Source organism: Heloderma suspectum, chromosome 13 (assembly GCF_057233095.1).
Source record: "Heloderma suspectum isolate Gila_16-S chromosome 13, 16-S_ref, whole genome shotgun sequence".
In the NCBI taxonomy this organism is placed as follows: domain Eukaryota; kingdom Metazoa; phylum Chordata; class Lepidosauria; order Squamata; family Helodermatidae; genus Heloderma; species Heloderma suspectum.
This window is the reverse complement of record NC_139470.1, coordinates 23,803,118-23,820,610: the sequence shown is the minus strand read 5'-3', so window position 1 is coordinate 23,820,610 and position 17,493 is coordinate 23,803,118. Positions and strand designations below refer to the sequence as shown.

At 45.6% G+C, this 17,493-nt stretch overlaps 1 protein-coding gene across 3 annotated transcripts in view; it reads left to right on the top strand.

Annotated features, from left to right (window-relative positions):
• TPCN1 (two pore segment channel 1) overlaps nucleotides 1–17,493 on the top strand; it is a 76,300-nt gene that overhangs the window by 39,208 nt on the left and 19,599 nt on the right. For 2 of the 3 annotated variants that reach the window (XM_084820444.1, XM_084820445.1), the window contains 11 exons: nucleotides 798–897; nucleotides 3,210–3,326; nucleotides 6,493–6,617; nucleotides 7,396–7,444; nucleotides 7,690–7,753; nucleotides 9,217–9,261; nucleotides 10,866–10,922; nucleotides 11,029–11,079; nucleotides 12,813–12,885; nucleotides 12,981–13,088; nucleotides 14,807–14,878. In XM_084820444.1, the coding sequence (XP_084676570.1) occupies nucleotides 798–897; nucleotides 3,210–3,326; nucleotides 6,493–6,617; nucleotides 7,396–7,444; nucleotides 7,690–7,753; nucleotides 9,217–9,261; nucleotides 10,866–10,922; nucleotides 11,029–11,079; nucleotides 12,813–12,885; nucleotides 12,981–13,088; nucleotides 14,807–14,878 (861 nt within the window). The remainder of the gene's footprint in view (nucleotides 1–797; nucleotides 898–3,209; nucleotides 3,327–6,492; nucleotides 6,618–7,395; nucleotides 7,445–7,689; nucleotides 7,754–9,216; nucleotides 9,262–10,865; nucleotides 10,923–11,028; nucleotides 11,080–12,812; nucleotides 12,886–12,980; nucleotides 13,089–14,806; nucleotides 14,879–17,493) is intronic. The other variant, XM_084820443.1, reaches the window with a different exon arrangement.

Here is a 17,493-nt window from a genome sequence, read left to right as displayed (position 1 = left end):
AAATCCTCAAAGGCTCTCTGGCTGCAAAGGAATGCCTCCAGGGTATTCAAATGGGATCACTGAAAGTTGCCCGCAGTTTGAAAGGGAGGCTCTCCGGCTAGGCTAGCTTAGGGACGGAGGTCCTGCCCCTTGCGTGATGCTTCCCCGTGTAGCCTCCCACGCATTGCTTACCGCGTCGACCACCTGAGCTCCGCCCCTGACACTTCCTTCTTAGCTCTGTGCTGCCGCCTCGCGCCTCTTAGGTCACAGTCTCCAGTCCCCTCCTCCTCCTGCTCGCTGCTTCTCACAGAGGGGGGCAAGGAGGAAGCTTCATGCCCGGCCATCTTGGAGTTGGTAACCTGAGAAGCACGCCTACCCGTATTTGAACTGGCCTGTGAAAAAGCCTCCCCCAGTTCTGGCTGCTCCTCTTCTGAATATGAGCTGCTAACTATCTCCCTGCGCTCAGAATCAATCCTGACACCGGGATTACCCCGATTACCCACGCTGTGGGTTGCCATGTTGTCTGAACGTGGCGCAGGCATAGTGACTTTTCACCCACCCTACAACCCACAACTTGCAGTAGGAGTTGTAGGGTCGGTGAAAAGTTACTATGCCTGCGCTGCGCACCGGGTTTGGACAGCATGGCAACCCAGGATGCAGTGCAGGTGATTGGGGTAATCCCAGTCACGTGACCAGCGGGGGCAGGGACAACAACCAGTGCTATGTTGTTTCTCCTGCTGATCGTCCGAACCCAGCCAGAGAGTATGGATACTGTGACTGGCAGTAATAAATTGTTTTCCCTCTCTTTTGGGGTGTAGTTTCCCAGATGTGATGATGCCCTCTTACTCCCGAAGCCCCTGGTCCTGTGTCTTTTTTATTGTGTACCTTTCCATTGAGCTGTACTTCATTATGAATTTGGTAAGTTGCCTAGCTGCAATCTTAAACCTCTCATTTAGATGCTTTTCTGTCCATCATCATGGCAGAACGCTAGGATGCATACATGAGCTTCCAACAATTACTGTTCTTACTCTGCTGTCTTTACAACATCTGCTAAACATGCTGTAATTTCTTGTTTCTTCATGGCAGAAATTAGTGACAAACTTAGATTTTTTGAGAACTCATATCTACTGCAGCTTCCAGAGGGGTAGCTGTGTTACTGTGCAGTAGCAAAAAACCTGAAGAGTCTTGTAGCACCTTAAAGATTAACACATATATAGCATAAGCTTTCATAGACTAGAATCCACTTCATGTATCTGATGAGATGGACTCTAGTTTACAAAAGCGTATTCCATAATAAATGGGTTTGTCTTTAAGGCTACAAGGCTACAAGGCCTTTGTACAAGGCCTTGGCTACAAGGCTTTTTGGTTGCATTTGCACGAACCAGTAAGCCAGGGTTCTGGGGACTGTTGCACGCAGTCAGTTTGCTCCCACTTGGCTCCTCCCACTAGCACAAGGAACTAAACAATCCAGAAACAATTTTGTCTGAACCCAGGATCCTGGCTTGTTGCGCCCTTTGGATTTATAAACCAGGGTTTGTTCTCTGTTGATGAATCCTAGCTTGTAAAGGGCACAATAAGCCAGGATCCCAGGTTCAGATGACACGCTGAACAACACACAGCTTGTTCATAGTAAGGTTCTGGGGAATCGTGGCTTACCATGCTGTGTGAAGGCAGCCTTTCTCATTTTAATGCATGACTAGGATCTGTAGATTATCTGCTTTTGCAGTGCTGTGTTACTGTTAGGGCGCAGTTCCCCTAGGGTGCTTTTGAATCTGTTCATTGGCTTATGCATGCAGAATTTGTTGGCTTATGCATGCAGAATGTGTCTGTTGGCTCATGCATGCAGAATTTGTTTGCTTGCTTATGCATGCAGAATGTGTCTGTTGGCTTATGCATGCAGAATTTGTTGGCTCATGCATGCAGAATGTGTCTGTTGGCTCATGCATGCAGAATTTGTTTGCTTGCTTATGCATGCAGAATGTGTCTGTTGGCTCATGCATGCAGAATTTGTTGGCTCATGCATGCAGAATGTGTCTGTTGGCTCATGCATGCAGAATTTGTTTGCTTGCTTATGCATGCAGAATGTGTCTGTTGGCTTATGCATGCAGAATTTGTTGGCTCATGCATGCAGAATGTGTCTGTTGGCTTATGCATGCAGAATTTGTTGGCTCATGCATGCAGAATGTGTCTGTTGGCTTATGCATGCAGAATTTGTTGGCTCATGCATGCAGAATGTGTCTGTTGGCTCATGCATGCATGCAAATGCCCCAGCACTGTCTGCAATCACAGAGACTGGTATCGCTGTTTTCACAATTATACAGGATGTGAAATCATTCAGGGCACTTCTGCCAGGTGCTTGCTTTATCCGCGATACTGGAAAAGATGAGGCTGAGGCTGAGGGTTTCTAATAGCAGTCGACATGAATGGGCCTTGCAGGCGTATTTGAAATTGCGGGAATTCCAACTGAACACAGGAAGCTGCCTTGTACTGAGTCATACCACTGGCCCATTGGATCACTGGTCCATCTGGCTCACTGCAAACGATGCTGGCTGGCAGCGACTCTTCCGGGTTTCAGACAGGTTTCTCCTACCTGGAGATGCCAAAGTTTCAGCCTGGGACTTTCTGCGTGCAAAGCAGGTGCTCCATGTCTGATCTACAGCCCCTTCCCAATACAACATAGGAATCTGCCGTATACGGAATCAGACCATGGGGCTGTCTGACTCAATACTGCCTACACATGGACTGGCATTGGCTCTCCAGGGGTTTCCAGCAGGAAACCCCTGGAGAGCCACTGCCAAACAGGGGAGTTTCCAGCCCTACCTGGACATGCCAGGAATTGAACTGGGGAGTTTTTGCTTGCTCTACCACTGAGCTATGGCCCTTCCCCTGAAGGGCAAGGCTGCTTAGACTGGTGGAAAGCATTTCCGCCATGGCCGGCCAGCCCTCCTCTGAACCCACTACATCTGGGAGCGGAGGACTGCCGATAGAACAGGCATGGTCCCAAAGCTTCTCCCTGATTACTTTTCTTGTGTGCTCTAGTCCTGCAGCCAAATTCTACTGCAAGTGCCGTCCGTGCTGTTGGCCAATGTCTTGTTGGTAATTAATGGGGGGCGGGCGGGGGGAATAGTACTTCCTGTGGTGTCCCTTGTTCCACATCTTGGTGCTGTGCAGAACTGAAGGCTGCCAGTGGAGATGATAGCCAGACTTCTCCATGTCTCCTCTTTCTTTAGCTACTTGCTGTTGTGTTTGATACTTTCAATGATATCGAAAAGATGAAGTTCAGGTCACTACTGCTTCACAAGCGCACAGCCATACAACACGCCTACCACCTGCTTGTCAGCAAACAGGTAAGTGACACTGTGCATGTGTACATGTGAAAGATGTAGCCATTCTGTATCCTTGGCAGTAGGTTATGAATATTCTGGCCAAATACAGCTGTTCTTATGGGGTTTGGGTGCTGTAGGAACAGGGATGTACAGATTGTGTAAAATCTGTTCTGGCTGTGTTTTGTGGATTGTCAGGCACCTTCGTTCTGTTGTCCGCCCATCGACGGAATCTGATTTTTAAAAATTTATGAATTTGTGCAAATGCGCATTTGCGCATTTTCACCTGTGCGGAAATGCGCAACCCCCCCCAGTGAGCAAATCCCCCCCCCCATGCACATTTTCATGCTTTATCCTATGGGGGAAAAGCACATTTTTGGCCAGGTTTTTTATGCTGCGTAATTTTCTGCCACAAAATTCGCACAAAATTCGGGAAAGTTAGAGGAAAGTTCACAAGTCTGCGGAATCCTTCTGACAGGGGAAAACCCTGTCTGCTGCAGAATACGTGAGTCGGATTCATAAACATCTGAACTCATTTGCTTCCCTTGCGGATTTCTTCGACATCCCTATTTAAGGATCTGGCCCTCTGCGCATGTTGGGTCCAAGGCACACCTGTGTCTCAGCAGATACCAAAGCAGCTTCAGTATTTGGGAATGCAGTTACATTTTATTATTTATTTATTTATTTATTTGGGTATTTTGGTGGCATGGCAGCAGCAAAGAAATGTGTGGGTTGCCACTGGGCATGGTGGCAGGAGCATTTTTTCTGATTAAAATGCACAAACACACAAAGTGACAGACACTTATGCACACTCCTTTTATATGTTGCAGAACTTGTATTTTTACTTTCATTAGATATTGAGCTTCTACTTAGGTCGTTTTATTGTAGATGTTCCATAAGCATATCAGTTATAGACTAAGATTTCTAATTAGTCAATTCCTTTGTTTCTTTAGTGGTTTTGATTTATTATTGTTATGTACGTTCTTTGTCTTTTTGTTCCCTTTATTTTGTTAACTGTATTTTGAAATAAAATAAAATTTCATGATAAAAACAGTGGCCCCGGAGCCTGTGAAAGTTGCCCATTTGTGGGCTAGTGGGAACACTATTAGTTCCCTTCTACTCAGCACTGGTTAGGCCTCATCTGGAATACTGTGTCCAGTTCTGGGCACCACACTTTAAGAAGGATGCAGACAAGCTGGAGAGGGTTCAGAGGAGGGCAACAAAGATGATCAGGGGACTGGAAACAAAGCCCTGTGAAGAGAGACTGAAAGAACTGAGCATGTTTAGCCTTGAGAAGAGAAGACTGAGGGGAGATAGGATAGCGCTCTTCAAGTACTTGAAAGGTTGTCCCAGAGAGGAAGGCCAGGATCTCTTCTCGATCATCCCAGAGTGCAGGACACGGAATAATGGGCTCAAGTGACAGGAAGCCAGATTCTGGCTGAACATCAGGAAAAACTTCCTGACTGTTAGAGCAATATGACAATGGAACCAATTACCCAGGGAGGTGGTGGGCTCCCCCACACTGGAGGCGTTCAAGACAAGGCTGGGCAGCCATCTGTCAGGGATGCTCTGACTTGGATTCCTGCATTGAGCAGGGGGTTGGACTTGATGGCCTTGTAGGCCCCTTCCAATCCTACTATTCTATGCTTCTATGCTTTTGTTGGACTATACCTGCTATTTGGCACATCTGTAAGGGGACAGACGGCTGGGATAGTCACACAGAGCTCGTTCTGATTTCGGTTTGTTTATTCATTATTTAATAGAAATACTGATATTACAAATAAATAATTAGTAATATAAGTAATATAACTTAGTAAATAGAAAAATCCAGAAGCAATAGAAAGTTCTATCCCCTTCCTCTGTTTCTTTAAAGCACTCTGAGGCCTTGATTAGTTCCCAAATCCAGCCTTCCGATTGGCTGAGGACCCTCTATTAACCTTGCTGCAAGCATTTTGTTAGCAGTTATGCATGGTGTGGAGAAAGTGGGTAGAGAGACATTTTTTTTCCCCCTCTCATAACACCAGAACTTGATGGGATCATCCCATGAAGCTGATTGGTGGGAGATTCAGGACAGATAAAAGGAAGGACTTCTTCACACAGTGCATAGTAAAACTATGGAATTCGCTACCACAGGATGTAGTGATGGCCACCAATTTGGATGGCTTTAAAAGGGGGTTAGACAAATTCCTGGAGGAAAAGGCAATCAATGGCTACTAGTCTTGATGGCTCTGTGCTACCTCCAGTACCAGAGGTAGTGAGCCTATGCATACCAGTTGTTGGGGAACATGGGTGGGAGGGTGCTGTTGCACTTGTGTCCTGCTTGTGGGTTCCTGGCCAATAACTGGTTGGCCACTGTGTGAACAGAATGCTGGACTAGGTGGACCCTTGATCTGATCCAGCAGGGCTCTTCTTACGTTCTTAAGTTCTTATCTACTGCTTAATATTAAAAATCTCCAATTTCAACTACAACAAAACAAATGCATTTAAAATACACAGTTAAAAACAATTTAAAAACTACAATAACAATATAGAAGCAATACAAAAAGCAGTAAGATGGAGCAGCACAGGATCTATCACGATTATTTACAAGCCAGAGAGGGCCGAGGTGAACAAGTGCGTATGTTTCATTTGAAACATACCACATTTTTCTGCCTCCTGAACTGCACGGGGGAGGGTTTTCCATAGGCTGTGGGGCTGCCACCAAGAAGGCTCACCTCTCAAGTGGAGATTCTCACAGTTTGCACGATGGTGGCCCATATGGCATTATAGGACATGCAGGGGAAGATGCCATCGATAATAAGACTGGTGTAATTGTCATGGTAACTGTGTTGACAAATACATGAACTGGCCACTGGATTTATTGCAAGATTTGGTTGTTTAACATGCATCTCTTTTGCAGAACTGGTAAAACTTCTGCTTTCCTTTAAGCACATTCATCTCTCTTAATGCTTGATGCACAGTGTATTCTATTGTGGGATTCAGGTGCATGCAGAGTTCTTGATGAGCAAGGCCTTGCATCTCTATCCAGACCTGATTTTGAACTTGGAGGTCTTTGAGATTGCCAAATATTAACCCACAATTTCTTTCCAGAGTTGTAGAGATGAGGCAGACTGACAAGCATCTGTGGCAGCCCTGTACCCTCTGCATTTTCTGTGCAACTCACGTAGGGAAAACCTTTTTTGCTTTCTAGATACCCTCTGGAATCTCCTTCAAGCAATTTGACGGGCTGATGCAGTTTTATAAACCTCGGATGAACGCGAGAGACCGCTACCTTACTTTCAAAGCACTGAATCAAAGCAATACCCCTTTAGTCAGGTGGGGACTCTTGTTTGTTTTTCTTGGGGAAGGGGTGGAGAGCACTAGAGAATAAACTGTATTCCATAGCACATTTTCAGGGCATTCTAGGAAATGTGCAGGAGCTTCATAGAATGCTTTGGGGACACTCTAGGAATGAGGCTTCCGTGGCAACAACTATAGAGGCAGTTCCGGCAGCATTTTTCCTTTCTTTTTTCTGGGGTCACCACCAGACAGGGTTTGTTCGAGGGCACCTGCAGCCCACGGGCCACACATTTTGCACCCCTGTTTTAAACCATGCAAAATATGCAATCAGATGTTCTGTGTCTCTACACCAGGGATGGGCAACATGCAGCCCCCACAATTGTAAAAAATTATATATATTGTGGTAGCTCTGTAGAAAACAAACTAATTTTGAGCCTTTTGATGCTCCATAGCTGCTCTGGATGCCATTTAAAAAATGCATTTTACTTTATTCTGTTTTTTCAGCATGGGGGGGGGGGATGGACTGCAAGGGAGAGATGCAGGCCATGGGGGTGGTCTGAGGGGGGAGGGAATGGCCCCTGGACCTCCCAAAGTTGCCCACTCCTATTCTATACATAATTAGCTTTCAATTGTGGCATGGGGTGGAAGACTTGCTGTTAGCAAAGCCTTAACAAGAACTTAAGACCGCTTCATCCAAGAGCTATGGCATGTCTTTGAATGGGAGAACATAGCAAAATGCACAAAATGCAATTTCACATGAGTTGATGCCCTAAAGAAAATCCACCTCTTAACAGAGGACACTTTTCTCTTTCAGTCTAAAGGATATGTACAATTTCTATGACGTTGTTGGTTTAAAATGGAAGGTAAGTTGTATGTGTTTGTTACAGTTCCTTGATTTCGGGGTGCTTGATGTGAGGTAACAGACTAGATTGGGCAGGATGACGGCACAGAGAAAGGAGAGGCTGGGATTGTGGAACAGAGGGGTCTCCTAGAAGGGGCATCTTGTGTAATTGTAATTTTGCTCTTGTTCTGCATTGTAAATAATACTATTCTGTTGAAAAGGTGATCACCTAAATTCATGCTGCTTTATGTCCTTTTCTGTTTTCAGGCTAAAAGAAACCGTGAACACTGGTTTGATGATCTTCCACGGACAGCATTCCTTATTTTTAAAGGTACTGCCCTGGATTCGAGGCCTGGCACAGTTGAAGGCCCTATTTGAATCCCAAAAGGCTTCTTTTCAAAGACTGACCCCACATTCTTCCTACACATACAAGGCAAGGGAGATTGTTTATTCGGAAGACCACGTGCTGAAGAAACGACAAAGAGTGTTGTGGAATAACAAAGGCTAACAAATTTATTCTGGCACAAGAGTCTGTGGACTGTAGAGCCCACTTCATTAGATGCATGGAACATTATGGAGAGTTTCAGGTTTCCTGGGGATTTTGCATATTTGAGGGGGAAAGTTCTGCAATTTGCACACATTTGTAAGAAATTTGTGCAAATTATGGCCAAATTTGCACTAATTATTTATTATTTATGTATTTATTTATTGCATTTATATCCGGCCTTTTTTCCTCCCTAAGGAACCCAAGGCGGCGTACATAATCCTCTTCCTCTCCCTTTTATGCTCACAACAACAACCCTGTGAGGTAGGTTAGGCTGAGAGTCTATGACTGGCCCCTAGTCACCTAAATTCAGCCATAATTTGGGCAAATTCAGTCGTAATTTGCACAGATTATTCAGACATTTGCGCAAATTGCAGAACTTTCCTGATTAAATGCGCAAAAATGTTCCTGGAGTTCAGGAAACAGCCTGCAGCTCGGCTCGCAGATGTAAAGCGAGCTGTGCATGCTGTGGGATTCCGTCGAGCCAAAAAAGAACTGGATTTCCCAGCGACGGACATCCTTAGTTCCCAGCCACTAGCTGGTGTTATCCGGGACATCCCATATGGATGCTGGAGAATTCAAGACAGACAAAAATTAGCTCGGATTTCTAAGAAGCCGACCTGCGGAATCTGCTGTGGAGCGACCCCCTCAGGCTACACGGAGTCCGTTGACTTCCAGATTTTTTTTTTTAACTTTCCTGAAATTTGCACATATTTATTCGTAGGAAAATACGCAAGTTTTTTCTGAGACTTGTAAATATACACAGGGAAAAGTTGAATGGAATGGGAGACACTGCGCTAAATGTTACGTACCAAGGGAAATTTTGTAAATTGTTGTGAACCCTCTGATGGAATTATTTGCGTATTTTTCTGCATGACGAAAAAATTCGCATCCGTCTGTGGGCGGACGATGGAACAAAAGGCACCTGACAATCCGCGAAACGCAGACAGGGCAGATTTTACACAGTGTGAACATCCCTAACATCCCAGGCTTAGTGCAAAAAGTCACTTTCAGGCGTTGTGATCACAGCCCCAAGGGTTAATTAAACTCTGCCTAAGGAGAAGCACTCTGTTTTTAACGTTCTCTTCAGCTTTAGATGATTGAAACTAGAAAAAAAAACTCCGCAGTGCCCTAGAGTTGAAGCCCTGCGTATTTGTGGAACATTGTAGAGAAGAGTGAGAAGGAAGACTCTCGAAGTAGGTCTTTAAACCATTAACACTGTTTTTCTTCTACGCTCCTCCTTCCAATAGGCATTAACATACTGGTGAATTCTCGAGCCTTCCAGTACGCCATGTGTAAGTGCCACCTTGTCTTAACTCTGCCTATTTAGCTGCTCTCCATCTTCAGCTCATTTCCTGTCCAAAAAGGGGCCTTCTCCAAGAGAATGAAAGATCTGGAACCTGCAGTTGCTTATGGAGCTGGTCCTTGGGAACCCGCAGGAGGGCAGGAACTAGAGTTTTGCACTTTCTGCTAATGCAAAGGACCAGCTCCTCACAGGGGACTACGATGCTTTGTTAACCATGAATGTGGGCTTGTGATGTGTGTCGCGGAGGGGAATTTGGTTCTTTGTCCCCCTAAGTGGCTCTTCAGCCTAGATTATGTGTGTGTGCGTGTGCCTGTGTGTGCATGCTCCTCTTTTCTGTTGTCAAAATTACTAGAACAGAGGCCAGAAGAATATAGGGGTACAGGCCTTTGCCCTTTGAATCCTGTGGTGTTCCTGGGTGGGTTCCACCTTTTCCGCAGCCTCTGCTTCTGAATCAAACCCCTCAGGAAACACCTGCTTTCACCTGGATCAGTTGCTCCCACTGACACCCAAGCTTCAGTCCTTTTACTCTCTGTGGGTTCCAGAGAAACTCAATATGCTGAATTGGTTCTCTCAACCCACTACAGGAGAAGTAGCCAGGAAATGAATGTCATAATGGCAGCGTTACAATTCAGTCAACACCTGGGAGTCTGTGTTTTAAAAAACAAATAAAAGATTTTTTTGTAACAGGAAGAGTTATATGTTGTTGTCGTTGTTGTTGTTATTATTATTCGTTAATGCTTGGTCCTAACTTCCCTTCCTACTCTGCCCCATCTAACATCCTATACACAACCGCCCTTACTAACTAGATGTTGCTTCCACAATCCCTAAATCCCTGTCTGACTTCTAACTGTATGTTCCCGCCTTATAAACTCAGTCTACGCACACGCAGACATAACGCCCCTCCCACCTTTCACTTTCTGACACATTATTAGCCTTCTTTTACCTGGGTCACATTTAACAATGAAAATGCATACATTACTATAACGGGCACATGTTACAAATCCTGTTCGGGTTTATAGTCAATGTCAGCATATTAGAGCCACTTCCCCCAACCTGGCACTCTCCAGATGTGTTGGGCTACAATTCCCATTGCAGCCCCGCACATCTGGAGGAGGCTGTATCACAGGATGATTCAGCGGCGGTCTCCATCTTGAGCGGTGACTAACAGAATTAGGATCTGTCCCGTTGGGCAGGAACTCTCCAAAGGAAGCGCAGCCAAGTATGGTGTGAGTGAAAATCAGTTGGCAAGCAGCGCTTCAGTAGGACATCCTTTAAGAACTGGCGCCTGGGTTTGGTTGTTTTCCTCTTCCCTCCCCTCCCCTTTTCCTTTTGTGTTGCGTCTTTTGGATTGTAAGCCTGTGGGGACCCAGGCTACCTTGTGTGTTATGTAAGCTGCCCTGTGACCCTTTTCAGCTGAACAGCAGGTTAAAAACACACAACTTAAATAAATAAATACATACATACATACATCTTGGTTCCCATGTGAAGCATCCCAAGGGCAACTACTTAGCTGAGTTCATGCATTTGAACAACCCCTTGACTGCTCAGTACTGTATCCGAAAGATATCTTGATGTTTTTGATGTGTTCTGTAGATACCCTGGTGGCAGTGAACGGCCTCTGGATCCTGGTGGAAACCTTCATGCTGCGAGGTGTGGGACAATGGAGCTCATTTCTTTCTGCTAACCCCCCTCCCTCTGTCCCCCTCCTATGTGGTTTCAGTGCCCTTCTAAGGTTGTGCTCTTTCTGCTTTTTCAGATGGAATCTTCTCCCGGGATGTCCCTTGGAGTTACATCATCTTCCTTACAAGTAAGACTTGATGCACCCAGGTGCTCTCTTTCAGTGCCCCCAGTCGAAGCATCTGAGGGTTTGTTTGTTTATTTGTTTGTTTTTAAAGCCAGTTGTCTCAATGGTGGCATTTGCACAAGTCAAAACGTGCAATTTGCTGCTTTTTTAATATTTATCTTTTTTATTGTGATTTTAACAAAACAAAAATAAACCATGCAGGAAAAAAGGGGGGAAAGGCAAGAAATTACATGCATAGAAATATCAATATTCCATTAAATACAACATTCTAGGGACAAAACAAAACAAGGGATTATGCATAAGCTTCAAGAAAAGCGGACAAAATATCCATATATTTATCCGTTCGTGAGTGGCACCTCTATACCACCCATTCAAATGCTGATCTCGTTGTTGGATCCTCAATCTGTTGCTTTACAGGAAGTGAACATTTATCCTTCCAGTGTTGTACATCATTTGTACATCAGTCTTTTGGCTGTCAAGAGGGCTTGGAAAATCCATTTGCACTGACCATGCGTTAACTTCCAAGAAACCGGTAAATAGCTTAAGAGGACATATGCATCATTCAATATTAAAGAGAGTTCCAGTACAAAGTTTATCTGTATTATGACCTCCTCCCCAAGGGCGTTGACTGTTGGGCATTGCATATATATATTTCTTCACTCATTGGCACACCTTTTATATATTAGACTGTGTCCTTTGTGTTAGACCATTGAAGAAGACCGTATGTCGAAACACACTTGGTTCATTTGGTACTGGTGATGTTTGGTATCGTTAGGGTTTTTTTCAGCACAATAACATTGTATCCTCTTTCACTGTTTAGATGCATGCCTTTAAACTACACAGATTAAAAAAAAACATTCATTAGATTTTTTCATATATATTTATTATCACCAGTAAGCCAAACCCAGTTGTCTCCATGGACCTGAAATGTTAACAGTTATTATGGCATAAGATTTTGTGAACTACAGTTCACGTCTCCAGATGCATCGTACATTACCTGCCGATTAGGGGTCACACTTCACACATCTGATGAATTGGATCCTATCTTATGCCATTTATAACTTCATGAATATTTAAGGAGCTACAGGACTTTTTGTTCATTTCTAGGAAGAAAATGATTTTGTTTCCCTGGGCCTTTAATGGTTTTAGATCAGTTTTAATTGGCTTTCAAAGGAATTTGGTGTTGCTGGAAAATTGTGTTGTTTTATTTAACTGTTTTGTTGCAGGTTGTTGTTGTTTTTAAACATACATTGTAAGGCTCCTTGAAAATATTTTTTTGTTGAAAGGCAGGATAGGAATGTTATAAATAAACAATCCTTAATCAATTTCAGGGAACGGATTTGATGGGACACCTCTCTCTTCCAACCGATTAGAGCTTTGGTCTCTATCAGCTCCAGATTGGAAAGACAATTTCCTCTTGTCGAGTTGGATTGGCTGTTGATCAACTTACAGTGCAGATCCTAATCATGTCTACTCAGAAGTTAGCCCCATTGAGTTCAGTGGGAATTACTCCCAGGTTAATGTGTATCGTAGAGCTTGGTCAATTTGTGGCCCTCCAAATGTTTTGGACTACAAGTCCCATCACTTGTAGCCAGCATAGCCAGTGGTGAGTGATGATGGGAGTTGTAGGCCAAAATACCAGTGGCCCAACTCTGGATTGCAGCCTTAATCCCAAAACTGATATCTGCTCTTCAGGCTGCAATACTTTTTGACATTCTGCTCTCTTGTGTCAACAGTCTATGGGGTTGAGGTACTACTGAAGATCACTGGATTGGGTCCTATAGAGTACCTGTCCTCTGGTTGGAACCTGTAAGTGTCTCATTGTGAAGGGGGCTTGAGTCGCCAGCTCAGGGGGATATCACCTCACGAATTCCCCACTGAGGATCCTTCTTGCTCTTTTCCAGCTTTGATTTTTCAGTCACCCTGTTTGCGTTCTTGGGTCTCCTGGCCCTAGCCTTTGACATGAAGCCATTCTACTTCATTGTAGTTCTGCGGCCCCTGCAGTTACTCAGGTGAGTAGACAGTCGAATATGTAGAGAGGATGACAAAAGGGAGCTGGAAGGATGCCTTTCTACTGAAGTGCGATGAAGAACTTGGCTCACGGACAGTCTTGGATGGGGAGGCCAGGCCGAGGTCAGGAGAAAGGGGAGGACAGCTGTGATAGAGCCCCCACCTTGCGTACAGAATCCCTGACTCCTCTCGTTTGTTTATTTGTAATACTTCCACTTATTATAATAAAATCTCTTAAGGGTGCAATCCTATGCATGTTTAGACAGAAAAAAGTCCTACAACTCCCAGTATGCCCCATGCTGGCTGGGGCATGCTGGGAGTTGTAGGGCTTTTTTTTTCTGTCTAAACATGCATAGGATTTCACCTTAAGCAGTTGAAGCAAGGGTGGACAACACAGGGACTGCGTGTGGTCCATACCGCCCCCCTGGCTGCAAACCATGCTGCACTGCTGAATTCGGGGGGAAATGATGTCCGTAGTGCTACAGAGCACCAAAGGAGTCAATTTTAGCTCGTTTGCAAGCTAAATTTGAGGCTTTTGGTACTTGATAGCACTACGGACACCATTTTTTCCCCCAGGACTCCACGAAGTGTAGCCTATAATGGTGGTGGTGGTAGGGAAATGGCCCCCACACCTTCCACAGTTGCCCAGCCCGTAGTTAAAGGAACGGAGGCTGCAGGGTTGGGAAAGACCTCTGCTGATGCCTGGGAGAGGTGCTGCCAGTCAAAGTCGGCAGCACTGGACCTGATGGATGAATTGTCTGACCCTGAAGAAGGACGCTTTATATGTTCAGTAAGTTGGTTGCCTCCTATAGTTCCCTGCTCTGATGCTTTTTCCCATTGTGGCTTCTCTCAAGTCATTTATTCATGGATTCATTCATTGATTCATTCATCCATTTATTACATTTCTATACCGCCTAATAGCCGAAGCTCTCTTGGCGGTCTACAAAGATTAAAACCTTAAAAATACATGATTAAACAACCATATGCATACAAACGTTTAAAAAGACAACACACACACACAGACGCCCATATATCTAAAACAACTTTAAACCATCAACAACAGCAAAAATCCAGGACCTGATTAAAACCGCATCATATGCTGTCAAATGCCTGAGAGAAGAGGAAGGCCTTAACTTGGCACCAAAAAGATAGCAAGGTTGGTGCCAGATGGGCTTCATTGGGGAGATAGTTCCATAATCAGGGAGCCACCACTGAGAAGGCCCTCTCCCTTGCTGCCACCTTCTGAGCCTCCCTCAGAGGAGGTACATGGAGGAGGACCTTAGATGATGAACGTAGTGTACGGGTAGGTTCATGCTGGGAGAGGCAGTCCATCAGGTATTGCAGTCCTTGACATCATCACATCAGTGAGCTGCTGTTCACATTATGGTTTCCCCAAGTCACCTCCATGTCTGTAATGCAATGTAGGAGCATTCATTATTTATAAGCAGCTCTGAAAAAAGCACCAGGTATTGCCAAAGCTGCTTCTGAATTTTGCCCAGTCCACTGATAAATGAATGCAGAGCTTGGAATACAAATTCCATTATAATGGGTGAAGAGAACAGATGAGGCTGTGGTTGCCTTTGTATTGACTTGGCTCTCATTGTGTCCTTCTTTTACTGACTCAGATTAATAATGCATTCAAAGATCAGAGTCAGCTGGGCACACTGGACAAACAAACATCCTTATGAAAGGAATGAATGTTTTCTCTCTCTTGTTGCAGGCTGTTTAAGTTGAAGAAACGTTACCGGAATGTCTTGGACACCATGTTTGAGCTGTTTCCCAGGATGGCCAGGTACTGAGAAGGATGGGAAATTCTTGGCTTGATATCAGGGATGAATTTCAGCTCTTTCAGATGCCTGACTGCGCCAATTCTGAGTCAGAGTTAGAACTGCTAGATCAAAGCATGGGGGAGGGACCCTCCCTAGAGCACCTAGATGCTGGGAGGGTTTCCCCCAATGGCCTTGACAAACAGATGGCCCAGGCCGAGTCTCTGCCCCCTCCCTCCACCGTCAGAATTCAAGTTTCCGAAGAGGAGGAGGAAGACGGGCGTGACTTGAGAGACACTAGGGCGTGTTGCAAAGCGAAGCAGGAAAAGTTAGGGGCAGGGCTCAGACGCTGTGCCTGGATAGCCACTCTTGGAAGCCAATGTAGGAGGGAGCCACCCTAAGGGAGGGACATCACTGCAAAACAAGCTTGGCTGAGAGGTTCATACTCAAACAGCCAGCAATTCCTCTACCCTCCGGTTCGTCTCCTCTGCTTAGAGATTGTTAATTAGTTGTTTAAGGCCTGAAGCACTCTGAGAGTTTACTTGAATCTGCATTTGTAGAGAGGCTCATCTCTAGCAAAATAAAGTCGTTTTAGCCTGAAGCTTTGTCTGTTGTAGTGCTGATTGCAAGGGGAAGGACGATCCATTTCTGACATTCTCCGCCTATCAAGCAAGCAAGTGGTAGCAATGATGAGAACGAGGATGAGGAACAAGAGCAGCTGGTGACAATGGCAGTGAGAAGGTGGACTCACTGAAGCGGGGTGGGGGGGTATTGAGGCTGCCTTGCCCAAGGGCCCTCCAAAACCTAGAGCAGCTTTGAGCCTGATTAAAATGTTCAGAGTGTCCTCATGTAATGAGTGTGTTTGAAGCAGGATTGCTTTCAGAGTGCATTGGATACCACTTTCAGATCTGTTTTTAGGGTGCAACCCTATGTGTATACCCGGCAGCCTCTGAACTCAGAGGCTGCCTTGTACCCGGTGCAGGGCGGGAGGACAGCGCAGGCGATCTTTGCCTCCGTGCTCCAGCCGCCCTGCATTTTTGCAAAATGGGCTGTTTTGCCCGTCTAGCAGTGGCAGCTTGGAGGGGGAGAGAAGGAGGATGGGGCGGCCATAGGAAATGGTATTCTGCAGCTGCCCCAGTCTCCTCCCCTCCCCGCCCCTGGAACACCCCCTTTCCCCCATCTCTGCGCTCCTTTTTACAAGCGCGAAGAGGTAGCTGACGTGGTTCTCTCCACACCCACTACAAGGGGGAGGGGGTGGGGAGCGCAGAGCCCTGATCAGGGAACCCTGATGTTGCCGGGGGCGGGGGCATAGGATTGCTTTCTTATTTACTTAAATATTTAGTAAAAAGGTAAAGGTGTCCCCAACCAGTCGTGTCCGACTCTAGGGCGCGGTGCTCATCCCCGTTTCTAAGCCGAAGAGCCAGCGCTGTCCGAAGACGCTTCCGTGGTCATGTGGCCGGCATGACTGAACACCGAGGCGCACGGAACGCTGTTACCTTTCCCGCCGAGGCGGTACCTATTTATCTACTTGCAATTTCTTGCTTTCGAACTGCTAGGTTGGCAGAAGCTGGGACTGAAGACGGGAGCTCACTCCGTCACGCAGCACTCGGGTCTCGAACTGCTGACCTGCCGACCTTCCAGTCTGCAATTCAGCGTCTTAACCACTAAGCCACCGCAGCCCTACTTAAATATTTACACTTTGCTTTTCCATCAATTTGTGTACAAAGCTGCTCACAATGGTCAGAGACAATCAATTGGAACAATAAAATGAACAGTATACAACTATTAAAAATACAGCAGCCATTTCAGTAAATAGAAAAAGAACCAAGATGAACAGCTAAAGCCAGTCAAAGGCTCAGTGAAATCATGGAATTGGAAGGATCTTGGAACTGTTGCAGATCACTAGCTGAATATGAGCCAACAACGTAATATGGCTGCAAAAAAAGCAAATGCCATTTTGGGCTGCATTAATAGAAGTATAGCTTCCAAATCACGTGAAGTACTAGCTCCCCTCTACTCAGCATTGGTTAGACTTCATCTGGAGTACTGTGTCCAGTTCTGGACACCACACTTTAAGAAGGATGCAGACAAACTGGAGAGGGTTCAAAAGAGGGCAATGAAGATGATCAGGGGACTGGAAACAAAACCCTATGAGGAGAGACTGAAAGAACTGGGCATGTTTAGCCTTGAGAAGAGAAGACTGAGGGGAGATGTGAAAGCGCTCTTCAAGTACTTGAAAGGTTGTGCCAGAGAGGAAGGCCAGGATCTCTTCTCCATCATCCCAGAGTGCAGGACGGAATAATGGGCTCCAGTGACAGGAAGCCAGATTCCGTCTGAAAATCAGGAAAAACTTCCTGACTGTTAGAGCAATACGACAATGGAACCCATGATCTAGGGAGGTAGTGGGCTCCCCCACGCTGGAGGCGTTCAAGATGAGGCTGGACAGCTGCCTGTCAGGGATGCTCTGACTTGGACTCCTGCATTGAGCAGGGGGTTGGACTCGATGGCCTTGTAGGCCCCTTCCAACCCCACTATGCTATGATTCTATGATTCTGTGTTTTCATGGTGTCTAAACACTGACAAGGACAGTGCCAAGTGAACCTCCCAGGGAAGGGAGATCCAGAGGTGTGCCACAACAGAG